The 22447-nt window shown below is 36.0% G+C and overlaps 1 protein-coding gene across 2 annotated transcripts; it reads left to right on the forward strand.

The window, feature by feature from the left end:
- Positions 1 to 1898: 1898 nt before the first annotated feature.
- LOC139979787 (heat shock protein 75 kDa, mitochondrial-like) lies at positions 1899 to 19944 on the forward strand. 2 transcript variants are annotated; one of them, XM_071990895.1, is made up of 17 exons: positions 1899 to 2125; positions 3263 to 3463; positions 3823 to 3905; positions 4865 to 5011; positions 5634 to 5705; positions 6410 to 6579; positions 7091 to 7200; positions 7889 to 7962; positions 9169 to 9448; positions 10709 to 10778; positions 11350 to 11497; positions 11751 to 11878; positions 12416 to 12615; positions 13141 to 13223; positions 13697 to 13842; positions 18043 to 18115; positions 19096 to 19944. In XM_071990895.1, exons 1-17 carry the CDS (start codon positions 1957 to 1959, stop codon positions 19195 to 19197), a joined length of 2256 nt encoding a protein of 751 aa, XP_071846996.1. In that variant the 5' UTR covers positions 1899 to 1956; the 3' UTR covers positions 19198 to 19944. The 2 variants fall into 2 exon arrangements, with proteins under 2 accessions (XP_071846996.1, XP_071846995.1); XM_071990894.1 differs by having other exon boundaries at positions 1900 to 2125; positions 13138 to 13223.
- The last annotated feature ends 2503 nt before the right edge of the window (positions 19945 to 22447 follow it).

Here is a 22447-nt window from a genome sequence, read left to right on the forward strand (position 1 = left end):
TACGAAAGCCTTTAATTCCATTTCTTTCACTGAGTTGCCGGCGATTCTGGCACTCGTCTAGCTGAGCCTGGCTACAGTAGCTATACTGACGGCCGTGACATGATCAGTTATTTGCCGAGAGGTTTTTAACTTGCAGGCGTCGGGTGATTGGATTGGTGAATGAGTTTATCAGATGAAGAACTGGAAAATCGAAATAACCGATAAAGAAGCTCCCGTTCTCCTTTTCTCTATTCAGCTTTCCTTCTTTCTTCCCCTTCCGCTCTCTTCACCTTTTCTCCTTTTGCCGACAGACCCAAAATTTGCCGACAGCGACCAAATTATTATATATAATATAATAAATCAAAAAATAAAACCAAAATCTCAAAGGTTTACTTGTTAACTCAAGGTTTCATACTAACGAAGAATCAGCTGACTCTCAAGGTTCACACGAAGCTCTTTTAGATGCTCTTATAGCTGCATTATGAGCCCATAAAAACTCGTGCACAGAAAATAGATGCATTTTGAGAACGAGACGCCCAGGCCGAATATAAAATATTCAAAGGCTACTACTGATGAAGCTCCTATAAAGTTTGAGAGCAGAAACCGGTCTAGTTGGTCATAAGAACCTACACTAGTCTCTCCTACTATTAACAGTACACTCAGTTCACCTAATAGGTGCAATTATGCTTCACCACGAGGAGCATGCTATAAGTTCATGTTCCTTGGGCCCTCCCTTAAAAATACTTCAGGTTCTTGGCGACTACGTTGCGTTAGATAGTGTAAAACTTCCTACACCCCGTTTCATTCAGATAATTATGATATATACTTGCTAACTGTGCATTGATTTTCCCTGACAGTAATAGTCAGCACTATAGTACTGAGCCGTATCTAATTAATACGTGATGTCGCGTAGGCCTGGTAATTGCCTTAGTTTCAAATTTGGAATAAAAACGATCGCGTTTCAGGGAAGAACAGCTGGATATATATTAGGCTTTTCTTTCACCAAGTTATGCCTATTAGGAATTTAAAGTACTCCCACATAAAAAAACGCAACTGATTTCCAAAAAGGGGGGGCCGGGGCCGGGTCGGCCCCCCCCCCTGGATCCGCCCCTGAACACAAAATGTAAAGTGTTTATTATAGAATATATGTTAGGCAAGAAGCGGAAATAAACTAAAACAGTAAAACTCCAATTCCTTGTATGTATCATGTATTTTAGATCCTCCTGCAAGCAGGAACTAGCGAAGAAGTCTCAATGGCTTATCAAAGCCGCAAGCTGACCGAAGTCAGTCTCTTAGATTCATATTTAATTAACGTCCATGATTATGAATTGTCAATTGTCAACAACTCTGTAACTAGACGACATACATTAATCTTGGAGTGACTCGAAATTCGCTTATTTTATTAGAGATTTTTTGTCTCTTCTCGGTTCGATTAGCATCCTCGATCTCGGACTGACCATAAATCATGTACTCACTTCTATCCTGGACCCGCCTTTCGACTATTTTCACGAAATTACGCCTTTATTCCAAATTACAACTTTTGTGTCAAAGATCAACCAAGTGGATGAAACTTCTATAATTTTCATTTTCGATTTCTTTTTTTCTTTCTCTCTTTTTTTTTTAAAGTCGAATTTAGCAGGAGCCATCAGAATTTCGGCATTTCATTTCGAACTTTCTAATGTTTTTTCTGAAAATACATACAAAAAATCTTAAAATTTCCACTGCATTTGCAGACTTATACGACCTGTATTTGTTTCCATCCGCTTGATATTCCCCTGGAAGTAGGTGAAAGTCCCTTATTTGAATTGGCTCATCCAGTTACGAATTCTAAACAACAACAAAGAAAGGCCCTGGAACATGTGTTCTTTTAATAGGATATACCAGGAAATGGTGTTCAATTTGGGGATGAACGTAACACTTGATTTTAATGATGGTAAATCTCTTGATGAATCTAGTGAGAGCTTCAACTTGGTCAAAATGGCGACCCCCTTGTTTGCAGGCGTGAGATCATCGAAGTGTTTGTTACCTCTGTTTTCCGTCTCAAAGAACTCTCGGATCCCGATATTTCAACTCTCTTCAAATTATAATCAATTAGTGTCGAACAGGAACAGGGCAGCCTACAGATCGTGGACACTCATTGAAAATGGTAAAATGTAACACTGCACGACTGCTTGTATTTTGCATGCACGAAGGCTAGCCTATCGTGATAAGCTAATTTAATAATTGACAGGCCCTAGTGTAGGCATAGGCCTAGGTTTAACGTACGTTGGACACAAGCGTTGCGCATCTTTGTGGAAAAGTCATACTAGCCAAGATGATATCTTGAAAATAAACTTAGTCCTCTTTCTGGCCTTTGCAGTTGGTCAATCCTTCAAGTTATGAGCCAACAAGTACACTCAGCACTTTTGTGAATTATTTTAGCAAATGTAGCCTAGGCTATTACTGGGGGTCACACTAATTAGCGTCAACATGCCGATTTCACGACAACTCACAACAACTCAAGACAACTCAAAACAACAAGTTTAAAATACCATCAAATACAATTGATGTTACCAGAGTATGTATCTGGAAACACGTTTAAATCTGACTGGAACCAGCGTGCATACATATTTTTCACGGGAAAAAAAATGTTTTTGTCGTAAAAATTGCCAACTTTTTCAGATTTCATTTAATTGTCATCCTCAAAGCATTTTGTGCCATTTCGTGTGAGCTATGTGAGTTTTGTGTGTGCATTGTGAACATGTCATTTGAGAAATCTCTTATGTTTCCAATGGAGTTTAGTGTTGCATCTGAGGACCTAACCCAATGGTCTATGTGCTAGAATATATAGTCCAGCCACTTTCATTGATTAGCCTCAGATGTTCAAAGGGTCAATTCTCAAAAATTTAAAATGGTACAGAATTACAACCTGGACTGCAAGCAGTGTTTTATAATCGTCGATATCATATTAAATTTAAGTTGATGCCTGAAGTCATACTTTAAAATAATAGCAGACTGGACATCCATCTTGTGTCTGACACCTTTGATAGCTTGTGTGCAATGCACTTGATTTCATCAGATTATCATAAATTATTTTTTCTAATTTTGGCACTTTGTGTCATAGTTTGTGGTTCTACTATACAGTATTTCTTGATATTATTTTGTTTCTTGTGTGTGTGTATGAATATAGTATAAGCCAGTTGCGAGACACATAATCATACAGTACCCCCTCCTATTTACTTGACCAACGGAATGCCACTGTAAAGCATATATACTGTACTGCCAATATTTCTTCTCTTCCCAGGAGTAAAGAGTTACTCTGCCAAACCAAGTTGGTACGATGGAAGGAATGGACGATGCCTCCAGCCACAGACTGTAAGGTGCTATAGTGAGACTACAGAGGATAAAACAACAACCACAGAGGATGGTGCAGCAGCGGTAGCAGCAGATGACACACCAACAGAGAAGGAGCATAACATCATCACTGATCAAGAGAAAGTCACTGGTATGACCACTTGTGTTGAGGAAACCTAATTTTATCACAGGTTTTAGGGTGCAATTTTAAAGAAATGTCAGGGGGTTTTTTTTAAAGTGTTTCTTAGGCGTTTTTTTAAGTTTTTTTTTTCAGCCTATAAGTTTCTTATATTTTGTATTTCATAATAAACAAAAATCTTTTAGTACTTTGAACCATTGAAATTAAACCACTGTTTTGAAAATTTGTGTTTCCATTTAATGAAAATGTGTCAAATAAAATACTGTACATAATCATACTTTCAAACAGGAAAATTGTTTTGTATTTTTTTCAATGAAAATATCTGTTACATATTTAATGATGAATACTTTTCTTCTCTTTTTTCATTGCAGGAAGGAAAGAAAAGCTAGAATTCCAGGCAGAAACAAGGATGTTGCTTGATATTGTTGCAAAGTCCTTATACTCTGAGAATGAGGTAGAGTGAAATATTAACAATTTTAAGACAAGTGATAGAATTATTTGATGGGATTTTAGGATAAACGGTTGTTATTGCTGCGTACTGATATTTATGTGCGAAAACTTGCTGAAAGTTTTCAAAGTAGTTTCCTCAAGGTACTCATTCTGAATTTTACCAAACCATATTATTATTCCGAAACATTGAGAGGGGTTAAATTATTTATTAGTGTGGACGAATACATTGCAGTTAGCAGAAAAATGCTTCTCAAAGTTTGAACATTTGTGACCGCTATGTACTTGACTTTCTAGCATACTTCAAGCCAAAACTGAACAGATAACCAAACGAGTATATTTCATTGAATATTCTAACTTACTGTACCAGTCACAGTTTATGATTTCATAATTTCTGCTGATATGCTGGCAAAACTAATTATGTTTCAATTCATAATGAGCATAGGAAGGTAGTAATCGTGGATGATTAAAAATTGAAATTATTAAATGTACAATTGTTTCCTCTTGTAATCACTGGTCTGTTTGTCATACTTTGATTTACAATTGAGGTTCTATGCATTGAGGAATTATAAATTCAGTTGTAATAATTCAATCTTTAGCAAATTAATTCAAAATTGTAAAAACATTTCTTTTTATTGAGGCCTTTTGTTAGTTTGTAGAATTCATGCTATGTCTTTGTGAAGCACTTTAGATTGTTTGCGCTTTTGGAGTGGTTGTAAATTTTAATATTATTACTCCCATAATGCATGATTGGCATTAATTGCTAATTGTATGACAAGATTGACTATAATGATAGATAAAGATTGTGTAGATATCAAAGTAAGTAGATATGTTCATTTTCAGTTAGACTAACCACTTACTGGGGTATAATACTGTTCTCTACATTAAAAAACATGTTTTATTGTGGTATTTTGTAGTTTAATGAAGGTTAAGCTTGATTTCAAAATTGACCTTCCCTTGACACAGGTTTTCATCAGAGAGTTAATATCCAATGCCAGTGATGCCCTTGAGAAGTTTAGATACATGCAGATGACCAGGGATGACCTCCCACACGGTCAACCTCTCGAAATTCACATCGCTGTGGATCAGGAGAAGAGCACTTTTACCATTCAGGTAAAGACTGGCATCTTGATTAAAAGAATAGAGGTCTTTCATATCAATCATAGTTAATCCCAATAAGACAACATCAAGAAGAAAAAACAACACTCCAACAAATCATATATATATATAACTGATGCACAGGGCGAGAGAAAGTGACAGTTGAAACTTGCCATTAGTCCCCAAATTTTAAACATTGTAAACTTGGCTGTGACCTCACAGGTTCACTTTGGCCATGCTCTCCAAATTATTTCAAGGGCCTTTATCGTTGGGACCGGTTCCATAAAAACCCTTCTAGCCACTACAGTTCAACAATAGTTCAGGCCATTTACATTCATAAATGTATGTCCAGTCGCTAGTATTGCGACTTATACGGGAGCATTTAGAGAAGTCAAACTAAACATAAGCCCCCTCTAAACCCTTCACACTACACAGGTGGGAATTTTTTCCTGTGTTACTTCATCATTGGTTAGCCTATGTAAGATTGACATATATATTTCATTCAGATTGGTCTCATTTTTATTAAAAGTTTCTGTTTCTTTCATTTTATTATTTTCACCGTGATAGGCACAGGGAGAGTGTTTCTATTCAGAAGAAAATGTTGATTGACACTGTAATTTTTTTTTTTTTTGTACAGGACACAGGTATTGGAATGACGAAACGTGAACTGGTTGACAACATGGGAACGATTGCCAGATCTGGTTCTAAGGTTTGACAGACATTTCTTTAGGCTTTTAATATTCTTAATGCAAATCTTGGGCACACAATAATAAAATGCTAATCAAAGAAGTTTGCAAGGAAGAGCAAGCAGAAAAGACTACTAACAATGCAAACCTAGTTTACACTTAAGATAATTGGTAGAGTTTGAAAAACAGTGCAGTTTGCAATACACATCTGCAATCTGAATAACACTGAGTTGCACACATTTTTCTACCATCTTCAAAACTTGTCATATTGCTGAAAATTACCGTTTTAAGAAACTGTGCTCACTGTGAAAAATGTCAAAATTTGAATGTTACCATTTTGGTCACTTGGTACTTCACAGAGTTTCAGATGGTTGTTGCCATGTATTTCAGTCGTCAGTGTAATATCCATTGTATGCTCTCATCTATACCGACTATTTGAAGCACAGCTTTGTGTTTTCTTGTATTCAGGTTCCAATGTCACAAACAAGATCTTTCGGTGACCGTAGCTTTCTGAATGCTGCACCACTTTTATGGAACTCCCTCCCAGTTGAAATTAGGTTTTTAGATTCAATTATTCAATACAAGGGCTGTCTTAAAACTGATCTTTTCTCTCAATTCTATTAGTTTTTGTACATTCAGCACCCATGGAGTGCATTGAACAACTTTTGTAGGAGTCTGCGCTATAGAAGACTAGTTATTATTATTATGATTATTATCATTCTAACAGGCGTTTGTACAACAGCTGAAAGACAAAGACTCTGCAGAAGCCGCAGACAGTAACATCATCGGCCAGTTTGGCGTCGGTTTCTACTCTGCTTTTATGGTCGGAGGATCGGTGGAAATATTTACTCGTTCTCAGCTTCCAGATTCAAAGGCTTGGCATTGGAAGTCTGATGGGTGAGCAACCTCTTAAGAGACCTAACCTAGGCACAAACAGTTTGTCTGTCTACTGGTTTAACATTTGGGTCAATCCATATTTAGCTACTGTTTCTTTTACTTTTTGTTATTGAGCAACATCCAAAGAGACAAAAAGACAAAAGTTTGGCTGTTTACTGGTCTATTTTTGGGTCATTCCATAAAATGAGAGGGTCCATTAAAGAAGGTTGGCATTTGTATTTTCTTTTTCTTCTCTACCAAACTTTACTGAGTATTATTTAAACTATTAATATTGATAAATACTAAGACATCCTTCTAAATTGCTAGACCAACAAAACCTAATCAGTTGATAGTCAAGTCTGTAGTGCAGCTAGTTTTCATACATTCTGAGCATCAATTGGGTGGGGGGGGTCTTTTTGGTCGCATTCGGTTCTCATGGAAGTTCCGGGGTTGTGTGGACCTAAATGATTGCTGGCTGCTGATTTAGAGGGTCATAAGGTTTCACTGAATTCTTAAAAAATCATTTCCGCAGCTCTGGCAGCTACGAGCTGAGTGAAGCTGATGATGTCCAGTCAGGTACAAAGATTGTCATCCATCTGAAGAAAGATTGCTGGAAATTCTCAATTGAATCTGATGTTAAAGGTATGTCCTGGATTAATGGTTACTATTCTCCATTTCAACTCTGGTTACTCTATGATGACGTTTTGAGTGTTTAAATGTCAGATGGCCATACATAATCAGAAGGTTACTGGAAATTTGATCTCAAGACTTGATGTTATATCATAAGAAAGATCTTTTGTTTATTTGTCCAACGAATATGCTTGTAAATGTTATTTACAAATTTGCTCATTCCCTCCCTTCCCCCCCCTCAACTCCCACCCTCTCTCAACTTTCCAGTAAGCCTTAAGGCTTCTTTAGGTATGGAAAGAAGCAACATGTTTAAGTGTGTAAACAAACAGAATAGTAGTTACGAGTAATAGTATAGTGAGGTTCACACCTGCCTAACACAAAATTTGTTTGTCATCCTCATTTTCCTAATGTCCCATATTTTGGGAAAAGGGGCAATTATAGGCAGGACCTGGTTTCAGTTACCTTCACTGCTGCTTTCACCAATGACCATTTAACATTCTCCAGCAAGGGCTGTATCCATGCATTTTATTACTCTATTGGTTAAGGCAAATTGTTAGTTTCAAACAGACGTAGTATTCAATATATTTATGTACATAGGTGATGTGAGAACAAACACAAACTCTTATCTTAATGTCGTCATCAGTGTACAGTTGCTGTCCTCAACATGTATCTATAGTTATTTTCATTTGTTGCATTGCAGATATTATTTTGAAGCACAGTAACTTTGTGGGTGCACCGGTATTTCTCAATGGGAAAAAGATCAACACAACACAGGTATGATGTTCAACAGTTTTATTCGGTGAAACGTTACCTTTTTTTTATACTTTTTTTAGACTAAGACAACTGTATTCGCATCAAATATAGCTCAGATTATGTAATAAATCAGATAAGTTATTAATGGAGTTAACAAATCTATCTGTAGTATCTGAAGGACACATTTATCAGAATCAAATCCAGTCAATAATTTGATATCATATTTGCTATTATACATTAATTAAGAGGCTGTAACAGTGATGTTATTTAATTACTTGAAATTGTATTGGCTCTTTACTACTGGTGAGTGTAAATAAAATTCTGTAAATTTAGTGATCAAACAAAAGTATAATAAGATAACCTTTGATGGACAATAATCAGTATTTACAATTTGTCATGTACAGGCCGGGCTAGTCAACCTATTCAATTTTTCTTTTTGTTTAAGCTTTTTTTTACAAGGGTAGGAAACTTAAACGTTGTGGTGAGGCTGAATGGATAATTGCATTTGTTGCAAGACTTTCTTAGAAATCATTTTGAATGATATGTGCTTAAAAATAAGGCATATAATCAAATAATGCTTTGACCTTAGTGAATGGTAATCAAAATAATCATATTGTAATATTTTCTCTTCTACAGGCTTCGTAGATTGTTTGTTAATTTCAATCATATTGGTTTTAGTATTGATCCTACTGATTTATGTTGATCCATTATGATCATATTGATCCATCTTTATTGATCTATCTTATTGCTTAGAATATTGATCATATTCAAAATTGATCGTATTGATTCATATTGGTCTTAGTTTAGTTAATTACAGGCATATTTATCCAATATTTATCCAATGCTGTAAACTAACATTTCAAGTGCAAATTTTTTGATTTAACTAAACTTTATGTTACTCAGAAATTTTTCTTAATATTTTCTTATCTTCAAATTCTGTAGATTTGTTAAAGTTTTTTAATAGCAGTCATATTATTTTAATATTGATCATGCTGATTTATATCGGTTCATTATGATCATATTGATTCAATTTCATATTGAATTATTGATCCATCTTATTGATTCATATCGACAGTATTGAATATTGATCGTACTGATTCATATTGCGCTAAATTTGCTAAAGTACAGTACTTGGCAGGTTTGCTATATATTGTAAACTAGCAGTCAAGGACAAAACTGCTTAAATTTCAAATAACCAAATATTATTAATATGTCTTTCCTGTCCAGGCCCTGTGGAGTACCGAACCCAAGAAGGTGACGGAAGACCAGCATGTGGAATTCTTTCAATTTCTCTCCAAGAATACCTACGATAAGCCGAGGTACACCCTGCACTACCGAGCAGATGCTCCTTTAAGCATCCGTAGTTTATTCTATATTCCTAGTCGTTCACCTCTCCCCTGGGAGATGAGTCAACAGTACGACAGTGGAATTGCACTCTATAGCCGTAAGATTCTCATCCAACCGAAGGCAGAGAAGATCATACCCAAGTGGTTACGATTTGTCGTAGGTGGGTCTTTCAGTTTTCTGCTTATATAATCAGCCTTTCCTTCATTCAGTTATTGTTAATGACTTTTATTTATTTTCAAATGCATCAAATTGAACAAAGGAATATACTTCTTGCAAAATCTTTGGACTAAAAGAAAATAGTGGAACCCTACATCAAAGTGACAGATTATATCAAGAAACCCTCAGATTTAGCACAAAGCTTAGTTTATAAAACTGTTGCATTGCACTTGTTTGAAATAGCCTATTTACAGTTTCACTATAACTCACAAGTCTTCATCAAAATATGTGGTGTTTGATAATTTACCAGGAGTTTTGTTTCAGCCATTATTCTTATGAGATAGGTGCTGCAGAGAAGGTAATATGATGCATTCATCCCAAACATCAATCTTGAAATTCTCTTCACACTTGTTGGTTTATTTACATTTATTTATTATTGATTGTAGACTGAAATAAATAACACCAGAAGTTTAAGGTTTTTTTTCTGAAATGTTGACTGTGCATTCTCTGAAGTTTGTATATTTGTTGTAACATAGGTTCTTACTGACCCTATCTGTCTGTCTATTGTTCTCTATTTGTATCATGTAACAACTCAAACAAGAGCATTTTGTTTTGTTTATCTGAATCATACCAAGGTTTAGACAGAGAGAACATATAATCTAGACTGCTTGTTTGGAAACCTCATCCCAATATATTCTTCCTCTTCATATATAAAACAGGTTGAATGTAAACTTATTTTAGCCAGATAAACTCTGCATCCTTCTACGAAAAGATAACACTGTTGATTGTCTGTGATGTCATCATGGCCTATCTTATCAAAAGCTTTACTTTACTTCACGACCTTCTAAAAACTTTCGAGTATTTGAATTGTGGTATAGTGCAAATGTTCATGTTATGCTGTAGCTCCTTAGCTGTCAATGTGCTTTGAATGTGCTTTGAATCAATGTGCAGGTGTTATGTAAAACTATTCACTTTCTTTATTGATAATTATAAGTTATACATATAAGATTTATTTATTGTTTGTATTACAAGGATAAACATAGACATGTACAGTTCATTTGAGATTTTGTTATTGCCAGGTACACTCATAAAGGGAACACTATAAGTAAACACATTAATGCCATTGTTTTTCAAAACATGAAATTAAGTTAAGATATTATGCTTGTACAGTGCAGAATATTTTCAGAATAATTTTGAAACCATCAAGTTCATAACCGGCATTTTCAATAAATCTTCCCATCATCTCTTCCAACTCTCCCTGCAGGTGTGGTTGACAGTGAAGATATCCCACTGAATCTCAGTCGAGAGATGCTCCAGAATAGCGCCCTCATTAGGTAATCCTTCTAAAGAACCATTTCCCTTCGTCATATAGTATTACATTTGTTTTACAAAACAGCATCTCCCATTATGAATACATAATTTCTCTTTTCTTTATCCCTTTTTCTGTTATGAATGTGTGTTTCACTAATGGCAAGTATTTGGAAACCATTAAATTCTGATATCATTCCCCCCCCCCCAACATCACATCCTTCCCCTTTTCACTCACCCAAGACTGATTCGAAGATAAACAATTGTTATAGAGTCTTACCAAGCTATACTATTAACAAACTCAGCCAATGTTTCTACCCTTGAATTGTTTTTACCATGCTTGTTATTAATAATGCTACTTCAACTTAAATTTCTGCCTCGATTCTCAACCTTATCAATCTTACCTTTATGATAAGTATATCAATATTAATGTGCAGGATCTTACATTTCACAAAAAGACACAAACATGTTTTACAGTTGTTATTGGCAAAAAAGAAATCCTTAGAAAGCTGTTCAATGTTGCACACATGTTTATAATTTCATTTAATGGTGTAAAGCATCTCTTTTCATCTTGTGCCTGTCTTTTTTTTTATCTAGGAAGCTACAAACTGTCATCACCTCCCGATTTATCCGTTACCTTCAAGATAACGCCAAGAGAGATCCCGCCAAGTACGATCAATTCTTTGACGAGTATGGGGTCTTCCTCCGAGAAGGAATTGTGTCTTCTCAGGACCAAATAGAGAAAGTGAGCCACCATTTTGCTTTAGTCGCAAACAAGTTTAAAGAGCTTGGGGTGGTCATGTCTCCCTTTTTAATCCAAAATATGGAGATCATTAGAAAGATTTAATATATCTTACAAACATGTTGGACAATGTCTTCTTGATATATATTAGACAAGATAATGGAAGTTTAGATTATACTGAATTATTTAGTAGAGTGTGTTTGTTGGATGTGAGTAGTAGATGTGAGTTTTCTTTTCTTTTCATATCTGTTGTCAGGAAGACATAGCTAAGCTTCTGAGGTACGAATCATCAGCTCTCCCACCTGGTCAGAAAACAAATTTGATGGAATATGGAGACAGAATGAAAGCAGGAGAAAGAAACATTTATTATATCTGTGCACCCAGGTATATGCAACACTTTTTGTAGCATCTTCTTTTAATATCCATATGTGTTGACATGGTTTCCATGCATGAAGTGAATTTATATTGAATGGCCCTCCTTACAAACACCTATAGAAATTTATTCCTACAGAACACATAGCATCCATGTACTACTTAAATGTATACATGCAATAGTTTTGAAACGCTTCTCGTTAAGAAAAGATCAATTACACAATCCTAGAAAATACACTGACACCCTAATATGAGTTTATAAAACTCCTAATATCCTAACTAAAACCCTGCTGAGACTTTAAATGGGGAAGTACTACTGATGGTATGACTGTTAATTTAGTGATTTCTTAAGATAGCCCAACAAACATTGAAATGTTGAAACAATGTGAGTTACAGTAATCAATTCAAACTAATTAGCTCGTCAATGAATCTGTTAGGACTTTAAAGTTAGAAGAAAGACATGACTGGGATTTACCTCAACACCTGTAACATTAAAGTTAAGATTATTAAAGAGAACATATTTGATCCCTTTTGGTTTTTCTAATCCAGTCGGGAGCTTGTGGAGGGTTCTCCTTACTATGAAGCTTTCAAGAACTCTGATCGAGAGGTTCTTTTCTGTTATGATGACTATGACGAACTAGCCCTCTTGCAACTGAGGGAATTTGATCGTAAACTCTTACGATCTGTGGAAAGTGAAATGGCTGGTAATCAAGGACAAGCAGACAACGCCGATGAAACAACAGGCACTGGTAAGAAACCACTGTTGAATATTCATAGAAACTTGTTGTTGTTGTAGTTGTAATAAAGAAACAAGCTTGTCATGCTATGATCTGTTCTATTCCACACATAGCTTTGGGTAGTTAGGGTGTCTGTTTATGACACATCATTTAACACAATTCTTAGTCAGGGCTTGTAGACACAATTCATAGAGCTTTGCAAACCTATAAACAAAACATCACACACGGTTTAATACATTTCACAAAATGATTGGAAATGGTTTTTTTGTCTTTTTCTGGGGGGAGGAAGTATACTTGTTTCAGTAATACATTTTCACTTTGATTAATTTTGTTTCTGAATTGGTCATCAAAATTACTTTCAAAGAAACTTTCAAACAATCTATCTTGAAAGCAACACTAGGTAAGGCTGCAGACAAAATGTTATGATATTTGTTTTACAAAATGTTTTACATTTCACATAATCACCTTACTATTCTGCCTTAAGAAAGTATCTGTGCAAGAGGCTTTAAAATTGGTCATTTCCATTGATTTTAGTAGAGGGGACTCTCTCAGAATCTGAAGGAGATGCTGTGATAACTTACCTTAAAGATGTCCTACAAAGCAAGCTAAAAGATGTTACAGTGAGTAATCAGTTTTCACCATTTTATGCGGTTCATGATACTTCATATATTTGATATTGTATGGTTATATTAACTATGTTATGCTACTTGTACAAGTCTTAAAATAAAAATTGTAGTATATAAATCAACCTGAATAATAATTGGTATATGTGAAAATAATTTTGGTAAAAGTACATGAATTAAATTTTCTTTTCCTAAACGCTGTTTACTCAAACATAATGAAGTGTTGGTAGGATGGTTTCCTGTTTTGTCAGTTAATTATGCCAGAGAGCCACTGGAACTTTGTTTCAAATTTGCACTTTTTTTCTCCTTAATGTATTTCTCTGTGCATTTCTTACAAGGGTTTGAATGAAATTGATGACATGAAAACATGCTTCTCAATGTTTTTGTCACCGTAGTTTAATAGAGAATGTTTCACATTTGTTGAAAAATCGTTACAAACTATGACTTTGACATGATGTCATTTCTTGCAGGTCACGAATCGGCTCGGGTCACACCCAGCCATGATCAACGTCCCCGAGATGGGAGCTGCGAGACATTTTATGAGAACGGCCCTCAAGAACAGGCCAGAGGCAGAAAAAGTGCAATTATTGCAACCGACTCTGGAAATAAATAAGAGGTGAGACGACAAGTTTGAATGCTTCGGGAAAGCAAGAAACAAGCTAGTGGGGTTTGTCCAAGAAAGATGCTTATGGCTATGAGATTCACGATAATTTAACTTTAGGCGGTCCAAATGTGAGATAGCTTTGCTGGTTAAAGGGCTAGTGTCATTTAGCTGCAAGAGTCTTGTTTATCATCATGTTCACAGCAAATGAGTGGATGGAGAAGAACACCGCCCATTTGCATCGGAAAGAAGTTGGGCAAAGCAGTGATAAAATCCCTAAATAAGCTAACAAAAAAGCTAGCAAACAATTGTTTAACTGTTAATGTATTGTCTTGAGATATTTAGAGGTAATAAACTGAATTAGTTAATGACCTATATTGTGATAAGGTTTCAGAATGGAGGAATGTGATAATGTAAATTGCCATTTTGATGGATTCTCCCCAGTTGGTAGTCCACAGGTTATCCACACAAGAGTCAAATTCTGATGAAAGGACTTAAATTTAATGGAGGGCCGACTCAGTCTGGATTCTTATATGTTAATGTCAAGTTATCAACAATGTGATTTTGGGGTGATCATTTCTATTTCAACATCATTTGAAATGATTAATTGATTGAATTAATTAATATATACCATTTATGGCTTGTTCAAGCTACCATACTGATTCACAAGGATGGTAAGTTATCATGTAAACCACCCATGGTATGACATTAACATGATATACCCAAATAGCCCCATCATATTGAAGGTGTACAGGTATATTGAGTCCTGAGACCAAACGTGTGTCCCCACAACATACCCAACATTGCGGGATCGCTATTTGGGCTTTCTGCTGACACCATCCTGTTTACCACATCCTCATCAATACCGCTTCTCTTTCAGAGCACCATGTATTGGCAATAAGTGATTCCAGTCACTGTGTATGTTTCTGTATAAAAAACAGTTCACAAATATTTTCTTGTTACGTGTAAATTATGAACAGTATAAAGAGCATACCATCTCCAATGATTATGGTAATATTTTAAATTTAATTTTATTGTATAATTTATAAAGTGTTGGTATCCTCTGCCATGCTATCTGGAATTGTTGTACATATACCTCATTGTACATGTATTGGATAGATGTACAGTATGTATATGCAGTAAATGCATTCTACTGTAATGGAGACATATAACTCAATGGTTTAATCGTCTTACATATCCTTCACTGCATGGGCGCAGATCAGTCTTGGATAATGGTGGGGACGAGAAATTTTTGGCAAATATACTTCTCAGATCGCCGGAAATAACACTTCCCAGACCCAATGATGCTTTTTAGTTTGGGGAAGTACATGGGCATCTGCAGAAAAAAAAATCAGGGGACAATTAATCCAAGTAGACTTTTGTATACAATGGGTCTGGGGTCCTCTCCCAGAAAACCTTTAAAGACTGCCGCAAATGCGATTTCCCTCCTATATTTAACAACTGTGGATAAATAAAACGAGAACTAGTGATAATTTAAGTTACATCGACTTATATGAATGCTGCTCGTATATTCATCATAGAAAGCTCATACGTCTCACAGTTCGGTGAAAAGTGTACTATTAGTGTAGCAGGTTGTAAGGCCCAGTTTATTCTTACTTCAGAGACATATAATTAGAAACTACCAAATACTTTCCTTCCAAAATTCAATATTTCCCAAAATTGACAAAATTTTCAGGTAATTAAACTGAAAGTGGAAACACTGCAGGATGTGAAGCTAGCTCAAATTGCCAACACACAGTGTGAGTTGTTAACGATTGTTTTGTTCGCACTCAGTCCGATTTGCTGACCACAATTTACCAGTCTCGTGTATAGATTATGTTTCACATTATTGAATGTGTTAATACTTCAGCGAAGAGGTCACGCCTAACAGTGTCAATAGTAATAATTCTCGTCTTTTATAGCATATCATTTGCACAATGCTGGATCAAACTGCGCCAAAGTTCAATACAGGGGAATTTGAAATGCAGCGTTTGGTCAAGACAAATTGGTGGGGACACGGTACAGTATATCCTGTCCCCACCACTGAAAGAGTTGGTGGGGACGCGTCCCGCTGTCCCCACCAGGATCTGCGCCCATGCTTCACTTTACATGTACCATATAACAGTGTAGGTATATGCAGTACATGCATTCTACTGAAATGGAGACATATAACTCACTTGGTTTAATCGCCTTACATATCCTTCACTGTACATGTATTGGATAGATAACCATATAGCAGTGTATATGCAGTACATGCATTCTACTGAAATGGAGACATATAACTCACTTGGTTTAATCGCCTTACATATCCTTCACTGTAAATGAATTGGATAGATAACCATATAGCAGTGTATGTATATGTAGTACATGCATTCTACTGTAATGGAGACATAAACCTCAATGGTTTAATGAACGCCCTTCACTGTAAAGGTATTGGCCATACCCAATATGACAGAGTACTGTATTCATGTATTACATGCATTCTACTGTAATGGTTTAATTGTCCTTCTCTGTACATACATTCAATAGACAACCATATGATTGTGTACTGTATATAGTATCCTACAATAATGGAGGCATATAACTCAATGGCTGCAATATGCTATCTGTGTAAACAACTATTGCTGGTAAGCCAGCTGTTTGTCACGGACTGTAATATATATTTAACTTTTTTTAAGATTCACATGTTTGTGCTATAGCAGACGATTACTGTATAAACCTCCTATTAGATGTGACATAACCATTTCCTTGATAAAGGAACGTAAGTAGCCATAGCTTAGATCTAGGATTTGAGTGGGAGTCAAATATTCTCCCTCTTGCTTCACTCATACAATAGATGTGTAGGCCTTTTCTTCTTTTTTTAAAGCAAATGGGTCTCATTACCAATCCCCTCCACCCCTTCTTACCCTGTGAAAGCTCATACCACTCCTAAAATATTACTATGCAACTGGCCAAGAGATATGATTTTGTCTAGGCACCAAAAATAGGGGGAAGATAAGGGAGTATGCTGGAACAAGGTAGGGAATACTTGCAAACCATTTACATCAAAACCCACCTGGAATCCACTGTGCAAAACAATCAGTGGATAAGAATAACGGTAAATATTTCATAAAACTTAAATAGTTTATAATAATAATAATCAGCAGTTATTTTTACAACGCTTAAGCGCCCACAAATGTGAGAGAAACCCACAAGGGCTTATGGATTACAACTTACATGTTGAGAGGCTTCCAATTCAACATTTTAACTCAAATTTGGAATCATTTTCCAATTTAGAAAGCCATTTCAGATCGGGAAACCGTAGATTGGTCTTGGATGAAATAACCCACCTTACCATGACCCGACTGGGTAGCGAACCCAGAACCTGATTACTAAGCCTCATTGCTTCAAATGCCATCGCCTTTATCCACTCGGCCACAGCACTGGTGTAATGTAATATATGTAAATGTATATAAAAATGCAAAGAGGTTTTACATAAATGTAGAAACAAGATGTCAGCTGGGAGTTTAAATTTTTTTTTTCTTTCTTTTTATTATCATTCCATCAAGTGTCCAAACAATGTACAGTTCATATTATACAACACCTAATTATATTCCAGCCATTTGATTGGTCAATTGCTCGTCGATTGCATGCAAAATCCGCTCTATTGCACTCTATGAAATAGAACCATGTGTTATACTTTATTGATAGCACTTTTTTCAATGGTAAGAGAGCAGAGAAACTTGTCTGTTCAAAACAATCTGTTGTGTGAGTGCATTTTACATCCAATTATATCCAAATTTGAAGGTGTTGTATAAAACAAATAATGCATGGCTTCCATTTGTGCAATAGTGTAAATATTTCATTCGTTGAAAGATGTAATTTGTTCCATTCAACTCGGCTGCGCCTCGTTGAATGGAACATTCCATCTTTCGCCTCATGAAATATTTGCACTATTGCACTCATAACCATTTATTATTTGTATAATAACATATACTTTATGACCATTAGTCAATATTTAACTTATCTTGTCTTTGCAAAGTACCCTCATGTATCAGAAGTGATTGGTTTTCCATGTATGCTACTTAACAATGTGTCTACAGGAAAAAAACATATCCCAATTGCATAAAGGCTACCTATAGTTGTTACAAAGCTTTCATACAAGGAAGTGCTTACTGCAAGCAGTTGCCTTGCATTTCACCTCGTTCTTATTCTTATTCATGCTTTACTTAACAGCCATCCGATTGTTCATAAACTACAATCCCTTCAGAAGGATAATCCAGAACTTGCTAGGTTACTTGCGGAACAGGTAATGTGCACTTAAACATTTTTAACCATTTTCCACTTTGTACTTGAGATAAGTCACACATCACATTACCCATCCCGTCATTCTTCTCCACCCCTCCCCCCCCCCCTTCCTTCTTCTTACTTTGCAAGCAACATGATAGTACCCATTTAATTTTGGGAGTTTTCCATCATTTCCTGGTAATATGCAAACCTGTAAAAACATTTTATTAAATGGTCTATAAACAACCAACTTATAATTTTTCAAGTATTTCCTTGACAAAGTTTGTTTCACTTTCAAATAGTTAGTACCTTCTGTGAATTGCTTTATTGATATCTTTTATGGTAGATGATTCAACCGTAGTTATAACTTAGGTTACCATGCTGCAAGTGAAGAACAGAGGAGGGCAAACTGGTGGTGGCCGGGGGGGGGGGGGGGGGGGGTATGTTGAGGAGTTAATGGTTGACCCCCTTCCCTTTGTGTGAAAACATTGATATTTGAAGGGTACTTCCATGAAAATGCTACCAGGTTTGAAGTTTATAGCCTGTCTCTGAATGCAAGATCAGAAGGGTTGAAGGAATGTTGCTATCGCCAAATTTACCTTTCTGTGCATAAATTTGTGGAGTTAAATGGCCAAACCTCTATCCAGAAAGTTTTTCCACTTATTACAACATTGTTGGAACTACCAAAGATATCTTTCAGGTGAAGAGAACCAAAAAATTGTGCTTTGGGGAATCTGGATGTATTGTAACCTTAGTTAGTTAAATCTCAGACAAGATCACTCTCTTAATTGAGGGTTTTCATTGTAGAGATCATAAAGTGAACACATTCAAGGAAATGTACCAGAAAATCATTTTGATCATGATTTTCAATGGAAATGGAAAAATGTTTGCAAATTTCACTGAAAGTTTGTCCAAAGTTTAGCTGAAGACATGCTGCTAGTCTTTTGAGTTGTTTGGAACTAATATTAAATGCTATCCCTCCACGTTTTATTGATCCCATAGCTTTATGACAATGCCATGATAGCTGCAGGGTTAGTGGATGATCCAAGACCGATGCTCAACAGGTTGCATAGCTTCATGGAGAAAGCATTGGAGAAGTGTTGATGATGGCAGCATCATATATATGTAGGTGCAACCATGAACTCTAATCAAGGCTGGAAGTCTACCTCAACAGTCCACTTGAGCTGTGTGTCTGCAGAAGATTGACCCTTTATCTGGCTGGTCATATCACAAAGAACCATTTTGACTGAAATTAACCAGGCTTGTCTTAATTTCGATTGTTAATTTAGTCATTTTCTACTTTGTGTAGAGCATTCAATCTCACGCATGCCTTGAGACAGTAAAACATTGTCTTCTGAAACTTGGAATTTTCCCCGATTTATTACAGAAAAGAAGTCAGTTTTTCCTTCAAATAATTACAGAGTGGTTAATAATAGACTGCAAACAAGCATTGGTGTAGCCAGATGTCAAGTATGAATAGTAGCTAGTGTAATCCAAATACCTGCTATTAAATAGCTTATCGGTAAGAACCATTTCCATCAATTGTTGCTTCATCAGTTGCAGTCTCTACGATGGAAAATTGTCAAGTTCATAGCAGACTGCCAACCATCATTGGTGTAGCCAGATGTCAAGTATGAATAGTAGCTAGTGTAATCCAAATACCTAAATAGCTTATCGGTAAGAACCATTTCCATCAATTGTTGCTTCATCAGTTGCAGTCTCTACGATGGGGAATTGTCAAGTTCATAACAGACTGCCAACCATCATTGGTGTAGCCAGATGTCAAGTATGAATAGTAGCTAGTGTATTCCAAATACCTGCTATTAAATAGCTTATCGGGCAAGAACCATTTCCATCAATTGTTGCTTCATCAGTTGCAGTCTCTACGATGGAAAATTGTCAAGTTCATAGCAGACTGCCAACCATCATTGGTGTAGCCAGATGTCAAGTATGAATAGTAGCTAGTGTAATCCAAATACCTAAATAGCTTATCGGTAAGAACCATTTCCATCAATTGTTGCTTCATCAGTTGCAGTCTCTACGATGGGGAATTGTCAAGTTCATAACAGACTGCCAACCATCATTGGTGTAGCCAGATGTCAAGTATGAATAGTAGCTAGTGTATTCCAAATACCTGCTATTAAATAGCTTATCGGGCAAGAACCATTTCCATCAATTGTTGCTTCATCAGTTGCAGTCTCTATGGTGGGGAATTGTCAAGTTCATAACAGACTGCCAACCATCATTGGTGTAGCCAGATGTCAAGTATGAATAGTAGCTAGTGTATTCCAAATACCTGCTATTAAATAGCTTATCGGTAAGAACCATTTCCATCAATTGTTGCTTCATCAGTTGCAGTCTCTACGATGGGGAATTGTCAAGTTCATAACAGACTGCCAACCATCATTGGTGTAGCCAGATGTCAAGTATGAATAGTAGCTAGTGTAATCCAAATACCTAAATAGCTTATCGGCAAGAACCATTTCCATCAATTGTTGCTTCATCAGTTGCAGTCTCTACGATGGGGAATTGTCAAGTTCATAACAGACTGCCAACCATCATTGGTGTAGCCAGATGTCAAGTATGAATAGTAGCTAGTGTATTCCAAATACCTAAATAGCTTATCGGCAAGAACCATTTCCATCAATTGTTGCTTCATCAGTTGCAGTCTCTACGATGGGGAATTGTCAAGTTCATAACAGACTGCCAACCATCATTGGTGTAGCCAGATGTCAAGTATGAATAGTAGCTAGTGTAATCCAAATACCTAAATAGCTTATCGGCAAGAACCATTTCCATCAATTGTTGCTTCATCAGTTGCAGTCTCTACGATTGGGAATTATCAAGTTCAAATTCTCAATAGTTGGGCAATAAAAAAGAAGCCACATGTATTGAGAAGCCAGTTTCACTTTCTTTCTCGTCTCGTCTTCATAGACAGTATTTTCAACAACATTGTTAGTGTGGTTAGTGTAGCTCATTCTGGTTGTGCTTACCGTTGAATATTTTGTGTTATACATCATCCATAAAACAGTGTGCTTGCGATGAGGCATTCAGACTTTCATACGACTGTGCTATACAATTTAAGAGAGTTCTGTACACAATAGTGAGATGATTGGCATCAGGAAGGTATGGATGAAAATATCCAGGGGGTGGGTGTGAGTGAATCCAGGGGGTAGGTGGAGGTGAATCCAGGGGGTAGGTGGAGGTGAATCCAGGGGGTGGGTGTGGGTGATTACTTATAGAACCCATCCCTTGGATTGTTACCTACTCAATGATGACAAAGCAGATGACACATTTTATCGGAATTCATTAGGATTTGTTTCACAAAATCCAATTCCATATGAAAGTTACCAATGTTTTTCATGTCATCTAAGGATATTGCTGTAGCATGGTTTCATGGCACACTTACCCTGTTTAACATGAATATGTGCTTTACATAAGACCATCAAACTTTGAAAGATTATCACCACCAGATATGCATGCATTTTCTTCTTTAGATTGATATAAACTGGTGAAGTTTTGGTCAAAAACTACTGAAGTTGTGTTGAAATTTAGAAAGTAACATTGTTACTTGTTCCCAAATTTGGTGACCCTTAGCATAGAACCAGAGTTCAAAGAATTCATGGACCTTTACGCCAAGGCTTGAAATGTTGATATATATATATATATATATATAACAGTCAACACAGGACACCTCAAACAGAGAAACATGATTTTGTCCTATGAGAAATTGATTGTAATTTTCAACAGCCTCTTAGTTTCCTGATAATAAGGTCACAGAAGGGAAAGTTAACAAAGTAGCTACTTTTTTAAATGATCTTTTGTGAAATAAGCAGCGTGAAATGATGAATAACAAAGGAAAACATGTTTCACTTTGGAAGGCACTGATCTAGGGATAAAATGAAACCCGTTTTCAGTTTCTATACAATAACAGTAATGTGTGCATAGAAATTTAATACACAAAGCCATATATATGCTTTGTAGGTATTGAAAATATTACCCTCAAAACTCTGAGACTATTCCCATTAATATCAAACTGGCTTCATACCTCTAGTTCCAAGGCAAAAGGTTAATGATGGTGTACAGATTCTAGTTCTTATGTATGAATTCTCACTTCTCTAATGTATTGGAGGAAGACTATTCCAAGTTGCTGTTATGGTAGCGATGATTTGCAAACTTCTGCCAACTTTAGTATAAATAAATGATCAATATGAAATATGATTATGGTAGTTGTCTTCTTTTGTTTTTCTTTCTTTCTTGTGACATAATTTAATGGTTTGTTTTTCAGTGGTAAGGGAATGGTGATATGCCAGTCACAGCATGAAGGTAAGTCCCCAAGAATGAGCCAAGGCAC

Source organism: Apostichopus japonicus, chromosome 14 (assembly GCF_037975245.1).
Source record: "Apostichopus japonicus isolate 1M-3 chromosome 14, ASM3797524v1, whole genome shotgun sequence".
Lineage (NCBI taxonomy): Eukaryota > Metazoa > Echinodermata > Holothuroidea > Aspidochirotida > Stichopodidae > Apostichopus > Apostichopus japonicus.